This window comes from Cololabis saira, chromosome 14 (assembly GCF_033807715.1).
Source record: "Cololabis saira isolate AMF1-May2022 chromosome 14, fColSai1.1, whole genome shotgun sequence".
Taxonomy (NCBI): domain Eukaryota; kingdom Metazoa; phylum Chordata; class Actinopteri; order Beloniformes; family Belonidae; genus Cololabis; species Cololabis saira.
In genome coordinates, this window is record NC_084600.1 from 12,898,833 (window position 1) to 12,917,000 (window position 18,168).

The 18,168-nt window shown below is 42.5% G+C and overlaps 1 protein-coding gene across 1 annotated transcript; it reads left to right on the top strand.

The window, feature by feature from the left end:
* Window positions 1-421: 421 nt before the first annotated feature.
* Window positions 422-9,740, top strand: LOC133459623 (calpain-1 catalytic subunit-like). The gene is made up of 21 exons (XM_061739756.1): window positions 422-689; window positions 873-960; window positions 1,056-1,171; window positions 1,257-1,390; window positions 1,502-1,688; window positions 3,490-3,564; window positions 3,678-3,763; window positions 3,844-3,915; window positions 4,029-4,186; window positions 4,342-4,499; window positions 5,711-5,722; window positions 5,816-6,018; window positions 7,144-7,219; window positions 7,319-7,393; window positions 7,522-7,579; window positions 7,679-7,734; window positions 7,872-7,940; window positions 8,093-8,171; window positions 8,293-8,406; window positions 8,533-8,588; window positions 8,798-9,740. Exons 1-21 carry the CDS (start codon window positions 450-452, stop codon window positions 8,822-8,824), a joined length of 2,139 nt encoding a protein of 712 aa, XP_061595740.1. The 5' UTR covers window positions 422-449; the 3' UTR covers window positions 8,825-9,740.
* The last annotated feature ends 8,428 nt before the right edge of the window (window positions 9,741-18,168 follow it).

The following is an 18,168-nucleotide window of genomic DNA, read 5'->3' on the forward strand; positions in this document are numbered from 1 at the left end:
ACAAATATCATTTTCCCCCTTTTAAAATTCTGACACCAAAGATTTGACTTGATAGGTCAGTTTTGCAACAGTATCAAAGCTAGATTTTAATTAACCTTGCTCACCTAACTGCCAACTAATGATGTCAAAATGTTGTTCATAATAATAATTATTAGTTGTGGAGTGAGTTGACGTGTAACTGGTCTGACAAGAAACGGAAAACTAGGTGTGATTAATTAATTTAAAATAATTTCTGCAGCAAAATTACCTGTCATGTCCAAACAGAGCTCAGCTGTTTTTATTCTATCTTGTCTGCATCATACGGGGCAGGTGTTTATCTAGCGGAGGTGTGGTCTTCGGCGCAGCCACAAGTCCAACCTCCCAGGTGTCTTTCCTGCAGTATAAAACAAGCGGCAGCTGCTCTGGTCTGGTCTCGGTCTTCCAGAGTCTGCTGCAAGCCTACGCTGATCATGTCTGAGTCTGGAACCTGCACTTCCATCATCAACTTGCGCTACCCAGATGGCAGCGAGGGAAGCGCCACCAACCCAACCAAGTTCAAGAACCAAGACTATGCGCAGCTGAAGGACTACTGTGCCGGCAGAAAGAGGCTGTTCATAGACAGCGCCTTCCCACCTGACAACCGATCTCTGGGTGACCTGCCCAGCTTGGCTTCCTGGCAAGAAGATGATGTGAAATGGCTTCGCCCAGCGGTAAACTGCTTTACAATAGTTTTCATGATCTTTCTTGTTTAATGTAATACTAATAGAAACAGTATGTAAACATTTGCATGTGCAGATGGTGGAAACTGCATTTTATATTATACATTTTGCATTTGTTTCATTGTGTTCATACCCACCTGTCTGCATGAAGCTTATTTTATCACTCTTTTCCAGGATATCTTGAAAATGCAAAATAACGACAGTGAGCCTTCATTTTGCTTAAAAGGAGCCTCCCGGTTTGACTTTGGGCAAGGCAGTGTAGGTGAGTTGGGATTCCCTTTGGCTGTAAAACAAAAATGTGAACACCTTGTACAGTATATAGCATCATTTCTTTCTCTTTTCTTCTCCATTGAACAGGTAACTGCTGGTTTCTGGCTGCAATTGACTCCCTAACGTTCAGGAAAGAACTGATGGCTCAAGTAATGCCCATGGACCAGTCCTTCAAGGACTATGACGGAATATTTCACTTCAGGGTAAATACTCCAGGAAATATGAGTGTAATAAACAATGCTTTCACTATACTTCAGAAAAATGACTATTTTCTTATGTTTGCTTCAGTTTTGGAGATTTGGCAAGTGGGTGGATGTTGTCATTGACGATTACCTGCCAACATACAACAAACGATTACTATCTGTGTATAGCAAATGTGGAAACGAATTCTGGGTTCCTCTGCTGGAAAAGGCCTTTGCCAAGTATGTAACGCACGTCTTCACCGAAAAGGGTCCAGTTACATAAAGGGTACGCACACCAGAGTCGGAACTTGAAGTATGTAGTCTACTTTTTCTTTTTTTTGTCTCCTTCAGAGTGTGCGGCTCATACGCCGACATGAACGCAGGACTGCCGGTAGATGCGTGCAAGGATTTCAGTGGAGGCGTGACCATGACTTACGACCTTGGGAGGTCCCACTATGCGAATGACGACCTGTGGCTCGCATTGACCCGAGCCTCCGGCTGCCGATCCATGATCTGCTGCGGGACTGCCTCGGAGGAGGTAAGAACCGTTCCCTCAGCAGACCAGTTCACACCTCACAGCCACATAGAGGGGGCAATAAAAGTTTCACATCTGGGTACTGACACAATTAAAGGAGCATGAGGCAGGATTGAGGCAGGATTTATGAAAAAAATTCGTATACGTTTTAAGTTTTCTAGTAATAATGTCAGATGAAGCGTTCCAAACCAAAAAGAATGAGCCCTCTAGTGCAGGGCTATTCAATTGGCGGCCGGCGGGCCACATGCGGCCCGCCAGGAGCTTTTATGTGGCCCCTGGTCATATTTCAAAAAAGGGGACGTTTGTTGAATTTTTTTTTTTTTTTTTTTTATAATAGTGATGCACCGAATGTTCGGCCGAAAATAGCAAAAAAACACTTTCGGTGGAATAAGTGGGGAAAAAACCGAACAGTTAATAACAGCTAACAGATACAGGCAGACACACAGGCAGACGGACATGCCAGGAATGCGTTCACACAAGGTGCGATTTTTATTTGTAATGTGTGCAGAGAATGCATATCGCATTTAAGTTTAAGATGCTTGGTAGCCTTCTTTTAGTTGGTTAACGATGCATAGTGTTTGTACATGTTAATCTCTGTTGGAGATGTTTTTTACTTCAGATTTTTTGCCAGTGTTGCACAGTGTTAATGTTTGTCACATTATTATTAACCTCCGTTGTTTAGAGGACTTGTTTACATCATTAGGCTTCTAGGATTGGCCTGAAATTTTTTTCATTTGAATAAGTGAGGACTTTGCATTTCAGATGGAACTTCTAAGCCTCCTATAATTCGTGATTGTTTTGTTTTGCTGATATAATGCACAGATGTGTCATTAATAAAGGAGCTTATGGTTAATATTTTGGTTGCTTATTTATAACATCAAACTGGCTACTATGGACTAAAATGCTTGTGCTCAATGCTTAATATAATATTCAAATAAGGAAATCTTGGTGGAAAGTGGTGCTTTGTCATTATGGCGTGTTTTATTAAAAGTAGGTCAATATCAATTTCATTAAGTTTGCACAATGCATGGTTTCAAAATGAACTTGCATTCAAAATAATATTTCTTTATCTGAATATTATATTTAACATTCACAATTACTAAATCTGGAGACAATTAATACATAATTCATATGTAAACTAGATATATTCAAATGTATAATACAAATGTATTATATTTACATAAGTCTTCGTCTTTGAGTGCAAAATACATTTTGAAAACCCCCACATTTTCAAATTGTGCGGCCCTCTCCATACAGTCCTTTTGCAGATGTGGCCCCCGGCCGAATCTAGTTGAATACCCCTGCTCTAGTGTATCTCTCCGTTGCCTTGAACAGGCTGTGTGCTGCAAAATGTGCTGCAATTGTGGGGCCGAATTTCCCGCGCTGGGCTGCGGATGTGACGTCACATGCCGCTGCATGCGCGTTCTCCCCGTTCTCCCGTGCTTCGCTGTTGGCTGCAGTACCCCCGACGGCCGTCGTGGCGAAGGGTGGCGCTAGAGAGTCTCATTTCTTAAAAGGAGCCTCATGCTCCTTTAAACAGTAAATGACAAATAAAATAAAATGATAAGAAAAGAAGTCAAATAATAAAAAGTCATTAAAAAGTAAGGGCAGTAGAGTACAGCAGGTAAGTATTTAATTTATACGCTTCTGTAAACAGTAGTGTTTTTAGGCCTGATTTAAAGGAGCTGACAGTTTGAGCAGACCTCAGGTCTACAGGACACACACATTACATGTTTTTATGTTTTATTTATTTATCCTTAAAGTGTCCCCTTTTGAACCTCCCTACTTGTCATGTCTGGTTCAGGGGAGGAATGTCAACACGATTTCACAAACGGGATTGGTGGATGGGCATGCCTACTCAGTCACAAAGGTCACCGAGGTAAACCGTGAAGCTGCAGTTGTTGCAAATGAGGACAGAATCTGAAAATAAAAATAATTCATCCTCTCGCTCAGTCTGTTGGTTTAACAAGTAGGACAACTTTTTTTCTCTAGGTTGAGCATTACGGCTCCAAAGTGAGGCTGGTGCGACTCATGAACCCCTGGGGCAAACAAGAGTGGAAGGGAAAGTGGAGCGACAAGTAATTATATCATTTATGTCAACTACAGCAATAAATACTGTGTGCTACTGTGTTCTGACCAAGATGCTCCTTGTGCTCAGCTCGGATCTTTGGAAAAGAGTGAGCCCGGAAGATCGGGAGAAGTGTTTAAATCTTGAAAATGGAGAATTCTGGTAGCCCCACACACACACACGCACACAGACCACCATATTTACTGAGGTTTCTACCCTTGTCGCTGACGTTTTCCCTTTTTTCTTTCATGTTTCCATCTTCAAATGTCCATCAGGATGGAGCTGGGAGACTTCTGCCACTATTTCAGTATGGTGTCCGCGTGCTGTGAGAACCCTAATTTCATTGACGGGGACTACAAGTGCCAGTGGAAGTGCATGACCTACGATGGCAAATGGGTAGCGGGGAGATCTGCTGGTGGCAGCCCAAATGACAGTGAGCCCAGATTATTATTTATTCCTTTTTCTGTATCGTTTCTCTTATGTGTGAAGGCAACCCCCCCCCCCCTCAAAAAAAAACACACACACACACACATTAAACTGCCTTTAAAAATGTAACCGCTGTATCCAACATTTCTGTTTACCCTCCAGGGACCTTTTACACGAATCCTCAATTCCGCATTCAGGTGAAAATCATAGATAAGACGGAGCCTGGAGACAAGAACATGCTGCTCTCCCTGATGCAGAAACCTGAGGGCGAACATCGCTTGAAGAAACGATTCCACCCAATTGGAGTCGTCGTTTACAAGGTACGCTTTCTACATTTCTGCATCCATCACGTAGAACACAGGACACAGAAAGGTCCATATAGTTACTCTTCTTCATCGAAAACACTGCTCATGAATTACCAGAAATGGCATATTTGTTGTTATTCAAAAGTCAAACGTAGCATATTTATATCACGACAACCTAAAAGACGGATATGGAGATATAAAATACAAAATACAAGGCAGGTGAGCATCGTGCACGCTGTACAGCCGATGGGCCTTGGGCCAGACACCACGCCTCGACACCAGACTCACATGCAACCAAAGAGAACTATTCAAAGTTGAGAACTATTCTAAATTGTCTTTTTGAGGACTGAAATAAACTGAAATAAAGAATCTCCCACTAGGGGAGTTTTTACCTCCCATTTTTTTATGTAATAATTACTGGGGGGTCATGTTCTGATCTCTGGAAAGATCCTAGAGACAACTTCTGTTGTAATGGACGCTATAAATAAAATTGAATTGTATTGAATTGAAAAAGTATTAGAAGAGTGACCACTTTTCTACATTATGAACACACCGGTCGACAGAAAAATCTTTAACAGGGGCTGCTCAGTGGCACAGTGGGTTAAGCAAGTGGCTCATATACTGAGGCTACAGTCTTCCTGCACCGGTCGCAGGTTCGAATCCCGGCCTGCGCACCTTTGCTGCATGTCGCCATGTCGCTGTCCCCATTCTCTCTCTCTACCCCCTTCCTGTCTGCAACTTGAATAAAGGGCCACTAGAGCCCAAAAAAATCTTAAAAAAGAAAAAACTACAGTAAGAATTATTGAATGAAAGAGAAAAAAAACTGTTGTGTATATTAAAAGATTAGCACCAAATATGGCAAAACCTGAGAGTCACATATGTAGGCATTTTGATCTAGCAACAGAGGGTTTACACCTTGCAGTCAGAGATAGCGCATGCTATAACACCATGTACAATAGATGCTGTCATTTGTTGACCGCTTTAAGACCAGTTTTCAGTTTGGGAACATGGTCAAAAAGCAGGGACAGCATGCAGCACCTGCTGTCTGCTTTCTGGTACTGTCGATGTGACTGCTGACGGCAGTAGTAAATCAGCTGGGTAATTGCAGACTTCTGTTTAGCTACGACGTAGTAGAGTAGCATGTCGTTTGAAAAATACAGTTTTTAGTGCACTGATTTCGAAACTGTATTATTAAAACATTCTTCTTCTGCTTTCACATTCAACAGGTCCCGGCAGGGGTAAGCACACACAGGAACTAATATCAAGCACATGTAAACTTCTTGAATAATCAGCTGATGTTGACGAAACCATCCCATCCATGTTCTTCTCAGACCCCACAGGGGCGCTTGAGGTCGTCCTTCTTCAAGAGAAACAGTCCTATTAGAGACAGACTGTCTTACAGCCATGAGAGGGATGTGATTGTGCAGTACAGCGTGGAGCCTGGGGAGTACGTGGTCGTCCCTTCCACCATCAAACCCTACATGGCCACAGACTTCGTTCTCACCGTCTACACTAAGGCCGAGACCACAATCAGGTGAAGGCTTGCTTTGATGTCTGTTTTGGGAGAAATCTCACTTAGGGTTCGAGAGCGGTCGGCTGTGCAAAAATGAATCAGACACACACTCGCTTTTGCTATAAGATATGAATACATTTATTAAAAGCAGTGCACACAAAAAGACTCACACACAATTGCCCTTTCGCTAGAATAACTCTGTGTCAAGTTATCCCCCGCAAATGACAAAGCAACAGACAATTACATAGGGGCTAGGCAAAGTACCTCTTACCTTAACACAGAAGGACTGGAGAGCCGGAACAGTCCAGGCAGAGCAGCCATCAACCCGCTCGGCGTCCGTGCACAAGACCCGCAGCTGACTCTAATCCGGACTTCCGGCTCTCGCGTCTTTATACCTTTCTACTCAGCACCTTGCGGAGGGGGTTGCCCCTTCAACCCCCGCCTGCCAGTTCTCACGCTAAGGCTTGGTTCACACGGGAGACCCCGTGTGAACAAGCGCCTCTCTCACAGTTACAATAATACTAAACAGCAGGTGCAGACTGTGTTTTGGGAATTCAGGACATCTTCAGGACACAAAACATATTTTTTCTCCATTCAATGTCATACACATATTCCAACGGATGCACGCTTGAATATCTGGCTCACACAGTGTTGAAGGGACTATGATGAGCCGATAACAAAAGATAAGCTGCTGGGGTTGGTTAGTTTAGTGTGGTGCTTCACTGCTGGCCCAGGGAGCCTGTAGCCTTATGGCTGCATGTCATCCACCTCCTTGTCATTGCCTGGAGACGATTAGATTACTGGTGGTGAGCTACCCTCACAAAAACATGCAGCAGTCCTGGACTGTACATTGAATAACCTGATCCTTCCACTCGCTACGTCCGGCCAGAGAAGCCCCACCCCGTCAGGTGAGAAGAACCTGATCACTCCTCAGGTTAAGGAGGAGACCTGAGCTCAGTGCAGGAACTCTCGGGGTTGGTAGAGGGAGCAATGCCCAGGACTGACTTAGGTAGTAGCACTGGGGGATAAAATGGGGAAAAATCAGGGACACAAATATTAAAAACAAAAAAAGAGGAAAACAAATAGATTACTAGTGGTGATAAATGAAAAGGTCTGACTCTCACTAAACTCTTCTTATCATTGCAGTCACTATGATGGAGATGATGATGATCATCATGATCATGATCATGATGATGAAGAGGAGACATTAGTTCTTCCAGAAGTATGAAACATTAAACTACAATGTATATTTGACCTCACAAAGTTGAAGTCTGTAACTTTGACAGCTGTTACAGATGACTTCATAAATGTTCTCTGCCAGATACCGACCAAGCCAGAGGAGGAGGACACCGACAAGGATTCCGGCAGTGACATATTCAACCGCTACGCCGATCAGGTGTTAGATTTGTTGCTGTTTTTTGTTTTTGTACCTAGTCGTTCCGTTAGTCGTCCCATTCCCCCAGATTCTTGTGTATTTCTTCCTGTATATGTACCAGTATTAGTTATTCCTCTGTGTGTTGTCAGAGTGGCGAGCTGACTTCCATCCGGCTTCAGAGGCTTCTGAACGACAACTTCCCTCACGGTGAGTTATGAGCCTTCAAAAACCCCCACGGTGTGCACGGGTTGGTTGGGACTCCTGCTCGTTACCAATCACTCGTGTTTGTCCTTGTGCTTCTCGCAGGCACCCGGTACGGCTTCGGGCTGGACACCTGCAGGAGTTTCATTGCTACGGTTGATGTATCCTAAGCTTTGTTATTTCTTTCATGTTACAGTCTCATTTAAAACACATTATGCCTTACAACCAAAAAGTAATCACAGAATTGATCTCACAGATAAAATAGTGCTTTTCATAAAAATGCCCTTAACATGCAAAGTTTGACCATAGGCTGACGATGACGACCAAAGAGTTCTCAGTTTTCTGGAAGAAAATGAATGAATACAAGGTAATGCAGCAGTTGTGAAAGAAATGAGAGGCTTTTCAGTTCATTCTTCCCCGATCTCACTCCTGCACGCCCATCTATGCATATATCTTTGATTATGACAGATATGTTTCACCCATTATCAGGTATAAATTGTGAATATGTCACTTTTGTAGGATCTCTTCCGTAGCCATGACGTGAATCGAAATGGATCCCTGTCTGAGTCTGAGCTCGAGAAAGCTATTGACGCTGCAGGTAATGTTATTCACCAATTATTGAAACTGGAACAAAAAATTTTAACTAACACGGCTGAGAATAAAGTGCCACAGAAATCAGAATTGGACTAACTGCCACTTTCTTCTTTTATTCAAACCAGCAAAGAACGTGAGCAGCTCCATGGTGAGGACGGTGAACTTTAGGTATTCGAGCTCCTCATCTACATCCTTGGAAGACTTCATCACCATCATGTTCCGCTTAGACAAGATGTCAGGTGAGTGACATGAACACCAGCAAGCAAACCGACTTCAAAACACTGTTTATCGCTTCTCTGTTTTAAATGTTCTTAAGCCAAAGTTTGATCAAAGATGTTTGTTTTATTTACTAATTTATGAAACAGGCATTTTCAAGGAAAAATCTTCTGAGGATGGGATGATCAGTCTGAACTGGGACGAGGCAAGTCTGTTACAACTTATAATAGCAATTCATTATGGCTTTCAACACCAAAGACTTAGAAGAAGCAAGAATTATAAGTAGAAACAGTCTTGTGTTCTAGCAGTTGTACTTGTAACAAACATCAGATGCTGTGCAGCCATTGCTGAGCAGATTGCGTGCCGCAGTAATACATAGACCTGCTAATTGTAACTTTTTTCTTTTGCTTTCAGTGGTTCACCAACTCCATGTACAACTAAACCAGCGCCGAGACGCCGGCCCCGGAGACTCGCTTCAGAAGATCCTTGCTATCAAATGTGTTTTATTGGGCTTTCGGGGGTTCCAACAGCTAGAACTCTTTTCTTCCTAACATGGTCCCAAACAACCCGCCACTTCTTTTTATTATCCCAAATAGAGCTGGCCTGGAGGCTAAAGGATCTTTGCTATTGGGTTTCTGCTTTAAGGATACTAGATTGTTTCTTTTAACCCTATCTTCTTGAAATCTTTTGACTTCAATTTTATTCAGTACTATAAAATAAAATGTGGCCCAGTTTATTCTGTGGTAACTTTAGAAGTTTCTCATATTGGAGTTGTGCTCAAACACCCCACATCTCTACCCATACAAGTCTTCCTTTCAAAGACTTGCTACCAAAGCATACACATTCTCCAGACGTTGGATAGAATTATCACAGAATTATTCACCTCCTTTTTTACTGTTTTGATGCTTACATTTAAAATACACATTTGGGGATTTTAGGTTGATACAAAATGGTTCAAATTGATGAACGTAAAAGCAAGAAAACTAAAGAAAGACTCATTCAAAAGGGAAATAACTGTTGAATGGTCTAGCGTAGAAATCCAAACTTTAATCGAGCGGAGAACCAGCTGTGTGACATCAGGATTCCTGCAGACCAGCGGAGTTCATCCAGCCTGAAGGAGCCGGAGCAGATCCGCCCTCAGAGACCTGCAGCTGGAACTGCTGCCAGCAGGCCTGAACCCAGTATTAACCTTGGGGGAGGTGATTAGATATGCTGTTTTAGGGTTTCTTTTGGTGGTGGTGGTGGGGTTGTTTGTTTTATTTCTGACTTTCTTTGATTATTACATTTTATTTGCAACCTTCAAATTGTTTGGGAAGTTGTGATAATCAAATGAGAATAAAAAGATTTTCAAGAAGCACTTCAGCAGCTTGGATTGAATTTGTTCTGACATGTCGAAAAATGAGATTACAATAAGTGTTTTAACTACAGTATGTCGGTGTGCACCTTTCCTATTTCATATGGAACTTGATCCTATAATTGGCTATACATTCATAAACAGGAGGATGAGCACAGTCATTTTTAGCCAACTATTGTAGCTAGTGGAAACCTTGTGGGTATTGTGTTGGCACAAATGACTAGAGCTTTGAGGCCTCATTTATAAAGCTTGCTTGCACACAAAACAGGGCTTGAAAGATGCGCACGCCACCTTCTACGCAAAGGTTGGGATTTAAAAAAAAAAAACTAACGGGAAAATGTGCATATCTTTACGCAAACTTCGATCCTAGCGCACAAACATTTTGAAGATATGGGGAACTGGTGACGCAGACGGTGAGGTGGTGAAATGAAGCCAGATTCATGTCATACTTAATGTCATCACATATCAGACTTATAGATGTACATCCAAGCCGGCAGTGTTATAGATCTATGTGTTCCGTAAGTGAGCCATTACGCAGGTATTTGCAGAACAAACTACGTTCATATATCATACTTCCATCTTCAAATAGTATGGAGTGGTGAATGGCACCAGATTGATTATTTATCGTGACAAGGTGTGTAACAATCAGTCCAATTGCTGAGTAAGAATATAAATTGCGTGGTGACAGCCATGCATAATGCTGCACAATGGATGCGCTGGCACTGCTTGAGGATCACGTAAATGGCAGGATCAGGATGGAGAGAGTATTTATGAAGATTTCCTGGCCCATGATGACTGGCTAATAAGCCGATTTGGATTCCCTAAAGCAGTGGTCTTGAATCTCTGTGCTGAACTGGTCCAGTGTTAGACAGAACGCCATCCCGGTGCACATACAGGTGCTGACCACTCTTGGTTTCCTGTTCATCCTACGGGTAGGACGATTCGCGGAGGAAGAACAACTCGGCCTGCCAGAATCTGATTTCTCCCCTGAAAATGGGTCTTTTTACCTGCCAAAAATTTATTGAAGGCCAAATACAGTTAATGAAAGGTTGTTTCTACCTAAATATGATTTGATCTCATTCTTGAGCTTCATAATATAAACACTAGAGCTCACAGGATTGCTTTTAACTCTTTTAAAGGACCATTACAACACAAAATAGACATTTTCACCTGCCAAAAATTGATTGAAGGCCAAATACAGTTAATGAAAAGTTATTTCTGCCTAAATATGACTTGATCTCATTCTTGAGCTTCATAATCTGAAAATCTGACGTTTTAGCGCTATCGTTCAACGGGCTGCTGTGCGCGCTCCCGCGGCCAGAAATCAGAAGAAATCAGATTCTGGCAGGAATCACTTTTTGGCACAACACCGGCATCGGAAAGTGACTCGGCTGCTCAGCATGGCCAGAGCTGCGGCTCGTGCCCATCTCGCTTGATCACTTCTCCAGGTCTCAGCTCATCGGTTCTCCCGGTCTTATTGATCGGTTCTCCCGGTCTCATTGATCGGTTCTCCCGGTCTCAGCGCGATCAGGCTCGGATGAAGCCCGACACGCTGAGTCCTGACAACTGATTAATGTAATAACTTAAATAAAGTACAATCACACTAAGTTTTGCTCCCGCTTTATTTTTAAATACACACACTTGTATGCTTGTGTGTTGGTTTGTAAGCGGCGCTCCGTGTGTGTAGAGGCGCCTTTTCGGTCGGTGCGCTGTGTGTGTGTTTTAAATACAGAAATGACACACAAAACTGATGGTGCACCTTTCCACACGGCGTGCCGTCTGGTCGTCAAAATACGGTAGTATTTTAAAATGACCAAAATAGGGCTTCCGGCTTAGCGATACATGGGGTGAGACGTGCTTAGCGGAGCTCCTGCAGAGTTAATTTAATTCTTCATTTATTGGCACTATTTGAATTACTCCCACGGCTTGGGTTTGAACTAACTTTTCAACGCGGTTACATTGAGAACTTACCAGAAAAATGCCTCCAAAGTCCATCAAAGCGGGGAATAACCCTCCAGCTAACCCGCGGCCTGCTGCTCACGCTGTCTCCTCGCCCCGCGGTGATTCTCCTCCGGAAAGCACCTGCGCCGCGCCGGCTCCCGCCGCGGAGTTCAGCCGACTCAAAACGGAACTGCTCTTCGCAATGATGTTGCGGATATATTTAAGACAGACCTACAAGCAGCATTGAGTGACAATTTAACTTCTATTAAGTCCGAGCTGCTTTCCCTTAAAGCGGATCATTCCGGCAGTATTTCCTCCATGAAAGCGGACGTCGCGGGACTTACAGCTACAGTTACGGGGATGGAGCACTCTCTCTCCAACTGTTCAGACGACATTGTTGCTCTCCAGAAAAAAGTTGATCACTTGTCGAAAGAATGTGTGAGGCTGGAAGACAGATGCGAGGATTTGGAGTCAAGGTCTCGTCGTCAGAACATACGGATTATTGGTGTTCCGGAGGAGGATCCTGATTCTTCATCTGCAGCCGGTGTGTCCAAGCTGTTATCAGAAGCCTTCGCCCTTGACGCGGAGCCGCTGATTGACAGAGCTCACCATGCTCTCATGCCAAAGCCCAAGCCCGGTGCCCGGCCCCGCGGTATAGTGGCCACGCTCCATTATTTCACGGACTGCGCTGACATCCTCAGAAAGGCGAGAGAGCGGCAGCGGATAACGGTTCGGAACATGACCATCTCCGTCTTCCCGGACCACACCGCCAAGACAGCGCGGGCGCACGCTGCCTTTAATGAGGTGCGCCGTCAGCTGCGGGAGATTGAAGGGATCCGGTTTGGATTGCTGTATCCCGCCCGGCTGCGTGTAACCCATGACGGCCAGCAACGGGACTTCACGTCGCCAGATGAAGCCTTGGCATTCATCAGGAAAATAAAAAAAGTGACTCCCAGCTAGTTTTCTGGGACGATTTATCCAGCTTGCTGTCCATGTGGGACTCTGGCCCTTGGTGAGTGAGTCAATTCAGAGAATGGGACTTATGTCATAATTTACTTTTTTTTTCTTTTTCTTTAACTGTCAATGGGAACAGCAACGTTTACAATTGAAGGCCTAATAATTAATTTATCTATATGTATGTATGTATATATATATATATATATATATATATATATATATATATATATATATATATATATATATATATATATATATATATATATATATATATATATATATCCTTTATATATATATGTGTGTGTGTATCATTGTTTTACAGGCCAAAGATCTCCTTAATTTACTTAATGTTTGTTGTTACCCTGACAAGACAGTTATTGTCAGAATGGCTAAGATTGTCAGGTCCTATATGCCTCATATTTTTACTTAATTTTTTATTTTTTTTACCATTTAACTCTGCAGGAGCTAATCTTGTTTTTGTTTTCGTATTTAGCTTTATAGTTGAAAGCATTTTTTTTTGAGAATGGCTTCCTTTGAAGCCTGCACGGCTGTTTCCATCGTTTGGGGATGGGAACATCTAATGTGCGATGGGTGGGTGGGCGGGTGTTATGGGTTGTTGGCTTTTGGGCTATGTCTCTGTAGGTATGTATATACTCCTGAGTTTAGTTTTTTTTGGTTTTCCCTTTTACCTCTTTTTCTTATGTTTCCTTTTGTTGTGGGTGAGTCTGTTTTATTTTCTCTCAAAGAAGTATGCCTATATGAATGATCGTAATCTGCACAAGCCTGATACTGGATCGAACATTGGATTCACTAGCTGGAATGTTAAAGGTGTGAATAATCCAATTAAGCGATCAAAGATTTTTTCACATTTGAAACGCTTGGACACTGACATAGCTTTCCTTCAGGAAACTCATTTGCGAAATAAAGATCATTTCAGACTCAGACGTGCTTGGGTGGGTGATATTTTTTATTCAAACTTTGATTCTAAGTCTAGAGGGGTTGCAATTTTGATCAACAAAAGAGTCAATTTCTCCGTCTCCAGGACAATATCCGATAAGAATGGTAGATATCTTATTGTTGCGGGCACTCTATACTGTAACCCTGTATTGTTGGTGAATATATATGCCCCTAATTTTGATGACCCCAATTTTACAGATAGGCTGTTTGGCAACCTCCCGTTCTTAAATACACATATTGCAATATTGGGCGGTGATCTGAATTGTGTTATTAATCCTTCTTTGGACCGTTCGAATCCTCGTACTTTGACTCAATCCTCTATGTCGAAATCTATTTCTGATTTTACAGTCAAGAATGGGCTTGTTGATCTGTGGAGGTTCTCACATCCTGGAGATAAGGAATTCTCTTTTTTTTCCACAAGTACATCAGTCATATTCCCGTATTGACTATTTTTTTGTTGATAGCTCTCTTCTCTCCAAAGTTACTTCTGTGGTATACCACCCAATTGTTATTTCGGACCACGCCCCTCTAACTTTGAATATAACATTGTCTGAGCGCCCCCGTTTTTCTTCTCCCTGGAGGTTTAATCCATTGCTTTTATCCGACGATCTATTTAATGTATCTATATCTGCTTCAAAAGATGATTTCATTGCACTAAACAAAACAGATTCTACCAATTTTTCACTAGTATGGGAATCACTCAAAGCATATTTGCGAGGACAGATTATCTCTTATTCAGCTTACGCCAGTAAAATCCGCAGGGCTAAATTACAGGAGCTCCAGTCTAAAATTCAGGACATAGACAGACTAAACTCAGTTAACCCAAGTCCGAATGTACTGAAACAACGGCTTATTGCGACAGCAGATGCTGAACGGCTCCTATTACGCGCTCATGCCAACTATTATGAACACAGCGTTAAACCAAGCAGGTTATTGGCTCACCAATTAAAAAGGCAAGCAACGTCGAGAATGATTCCCAGTATTAGAGACTCTACAGGCACGCTAACCACCGATCCAATCGCCATCAACACAATATTTAAGTCATACTACCACTCTCTCTATGAATCAGAATCTCCACCTGACACAGCAGAAATGACCTCCTTTCTTGATAATATCACTGTCCCTACTATTAATTTGGATGTGGCTAATGGCCTCGATGCTCCTTTCAGCTTGCAAGAAATTGCTGCCGCCATTGAAGCTATGCAAAGCAACAAAGCACCTGGTCCCGATGGGTTCGGTGCTGAGTTTTAAAAAAAATTCAAAGACAAATTAGCCCCCCTTCTACTCTCAATGTACAATGAGTCCCTTGATCATGGTTCATTGCCTCCCTCTTTAATGCAGGCGTCCATTGCCCTCCTTTTGAAGAAGGACAAGGACCCTGAATCATGTAATTCCTACAGGCCCTTGTCTTTACTGAATGTGGATGTAAAAATTCTAGCCAAAGCACTGGCGATTCGTCTCGATAAGATCCTTCCTAGTATCATATCTGAGGAGCAGAATGGTTTCATCAAGGGACGCCAGCTCTTTTATAATGTTCGTACACTTCTAAACGTGATTTTCTCTAAAGATTCTTCTCCACTTCCTGAAGTTGTTATCGCAATTGATGCGGAGAAAGCGTTTGATCGTGTCGAATTTAACTATCTTTTTGCAACACTTCATAAATTTGGATTTGGACACAGGTTTATATCTTGGATTAGACTTCTTTACACTTCCCCTCAGGCCAGCATTCACACCAATGACAACCACTCCACTTATTTTACATTATCAGGTGGCACGAGACAGGGCTGCCCTCTCTCCCCTTTGCTTTTCGCTCTATCCGTCGAACCACTTTCAATTGCTTTAAGAACTCTTCCTCTATTTCGCAGAGTCTCTAGGTCCAATGTGGAACTCAAATTGTCACTTTATGCAGACGACCTCCTTTTATATATATCTGACCCTTTAAAGGAGCTTGAGGCTCCTTTTAAGAAATGAGACTCTCTATCGCCACCCTTCACCACGACGGCCGTTGGGGGTACTGCAGCCAACAGCGAAGCCGGCACGGGAGAACGGGGAGAACGCACATGCAGCGTCATGTGACGTCACATCCGCAGCCCAGCGCGGGAAATTCGGGACCGAATTGCAGCACATTTTGCAGCACACAGCCTGTTCAAGGCAAAGGAGAGATACACTAGAGGGCTCATTCTTTTGGGTTTGGAACGCTTCATCTGACATTATTACTAGAAAACTTAAAATGTATACAGATTTTTTTCATAAATCTTGCCACAATCCGGCCTCAAGCTCCTTTAACCAGCATTGCATCAATATTATCTCTGTTGAAGAATTATGGATCCTTCTCCGGCTATAAAGTCAATCTTCACAAGTGTGAATGCTTCCCCATAAACACTTCTGCTCTACTACTCAAACAATCTGATATTCCCTTTAAACTCAGCCCATCGGGCTTTAGATACTTAGGGATTAATGTGACCCGCACTCTGCCCTCTCTTTTCACCGCTAATTTTTCCTCACTGGTAACTCCAGTGAAGGCGGACTTACAGAGGTGGAACTCCCTGCCATTGTCGCTGATAGGAAGAGTTAACACAGTGAAAATGACTGTATTGCCTAAATTTCTTTTTTTGTTCCAGTGCACTCCTTTATTTCTACCAAAAACTTTTTTTAAATCACTTGACCAAATTGTTTCCAACTTTTTATGGGCCGGTAAGACACCCAGAGTGAGGTATTCGCTTCTCCAAAAATTTAAATTTAATGGGGGTCTAGCACTACCAAATTTCTTGCTTTACTATTGGTCAGCGCATATTCACAAACTAATGTATTGGCTTCAGTCTCCTGAGTTATTATGGTGCAGATTGGAGGCTCAGTCTCTCTCTCCTCCTCTTTACCATTGAATCCCTCTAAGTTTACAAATAGCCCTATGGTGCTTTCCCCCCTTAAGATTTGGTCACAGTTTAGGCGCCACTTTAAATTTGCTTCTCCATCCACCTATACACCGGTTACTAAGAATCATTTGTTCCCTCCGTCATTAATAGACACCACTTTTATGATTTGGTACAGCCGGGGCATTAAGCACTTCAGGGATCTATATAAGGATGGTATCTTTTCCACATTTTCAGATCTGAGGTCAAAGTTCAATTTGCCTGCCTCCCATTTGTTTAGCTACTTCCAGATTCGACACTGTGCCTCTGCTCTGTTTCCATGCTTCCCTTCCTGCTAACCAACCGTGGGATGATCTTCTAACAATGAAACTTAGTCAAAGGTCTCTCATATCTAGGATATATGCACTGTGTATGACATTTGATGATCATTCTGTAGATAAAGCCCGGGAGCGCTGGGGGCGGGAGTTGGGCCTGGACTTCACAGGGGAGCTGTGGGATAAAGCTATCCGTAGCATACGATCTAGCACGCCTTGCGCTAGACTAGAACTTATTCAATTCAAGGTGCTGCATAGAGCCCACCTATCAAAATCTCGATTATCTGAATTATATCCGAATGTTGCAGACTTATGCGACAGATGCCAGGGCTCTCCCTGCAATTTAAGTCACATGTTTTTCTCCTGTCCTAGGTTACAGAAATTTTGGAGTGACTATTCTGTGATCATGTCTAAAGTTCTGATGAAAAATGTTGTTATGGCCCCTCTCTTAGCAATATTTGGACTCTCGGTTGACTCCTCACATATCAGCCCCGTACAGTCAGAAGTATTGGCTTTCACATCTCTTTTAGCTAGACGTCGTATCCTACTTTCATGGAAATCCCCCAAGTCGCCATCTATTGCTCTTTGGCTTAGTGATGTTATGTTTTTTCTAAAATCTGAAAAGGTGAGATATTCAGTAAAGGGCAACTCAGCTAAATTTGTTCGTAAATGGCATTCATTCGTGGATTACTTTAACTCGTTGAAGACTCTACCCACCGACTGATCCCTCCCCCTTACCTTAATTTTCTTTTCATTTCTTTCATTTATTTATTTGTTTTGATTATTGTTATTTATGTTGCATTTGGTGTTTTATTTATTATTTCCATTTAATGAGATATTAGTGATGTGCATTTGCATTTACCACTGCATTTGTTTCTGTATGCCGCATTTGCTCATCCATTGCTCTCCTCCATCGATCATTTATTGCTCATCTGTTTATTTTTTGTTTAACTCTAAAGAGACTCTGTTCTTGGTTGGGTTCAGTGTGTTTAAAAAGAAAAAAAAAAGAGGGGACAATGTACGATGCATAGTTCGTGTCTTTGATTGTATTTGTCCATGTTGTCATTGTATGTTGTTTTTTCCTAAAAAGATCAATAAAAAAAAAAAAAGACCAAAATATATTTCTAAATTATTTAGCAGGATAACATAGTCTCATTCATTCTGACGCACGGCAGAAACAGACTGCAGGAAGCCGCTGTGCATGCTCAGCAGGCTCATTTACATGCAAACACAGTCATCAAATACTTTGCATTGACCATTTATGGTAAAAGGTGGGCGTGTAGAGGGCGGGATATGAGGCGAATTCACGTGCGCAACCTTCCAGCTGGACTGTGATTTATAAAGCGAACATTGCGTGCAGATGTGCATACACACGGTTTTATAAATCAGTAT

Coding starts and splice junctions, on each gene's coding strand:
- LOC133459623 (XM_061739756.1), top strand. CDS start 450: ATGTCTGAGTCTGGAACCTGCACTTCCATCATCAACTTGCGCTACCCA. Junction 1,391..1,501: donor CTGGAAAAGGCCTTTGCCAA/GTATGTAACGCA, acceptor TGTCTCCTTCAG/AGTGTGCGGCTCATACGCCG. Junction 8,589..8,797: donor TCAGTCTGAACTGGGACGAG/GCAAGTCTGTTA, acceptor TTTTGCTTTCAG/TGGTTCACCAACTCCATGTA.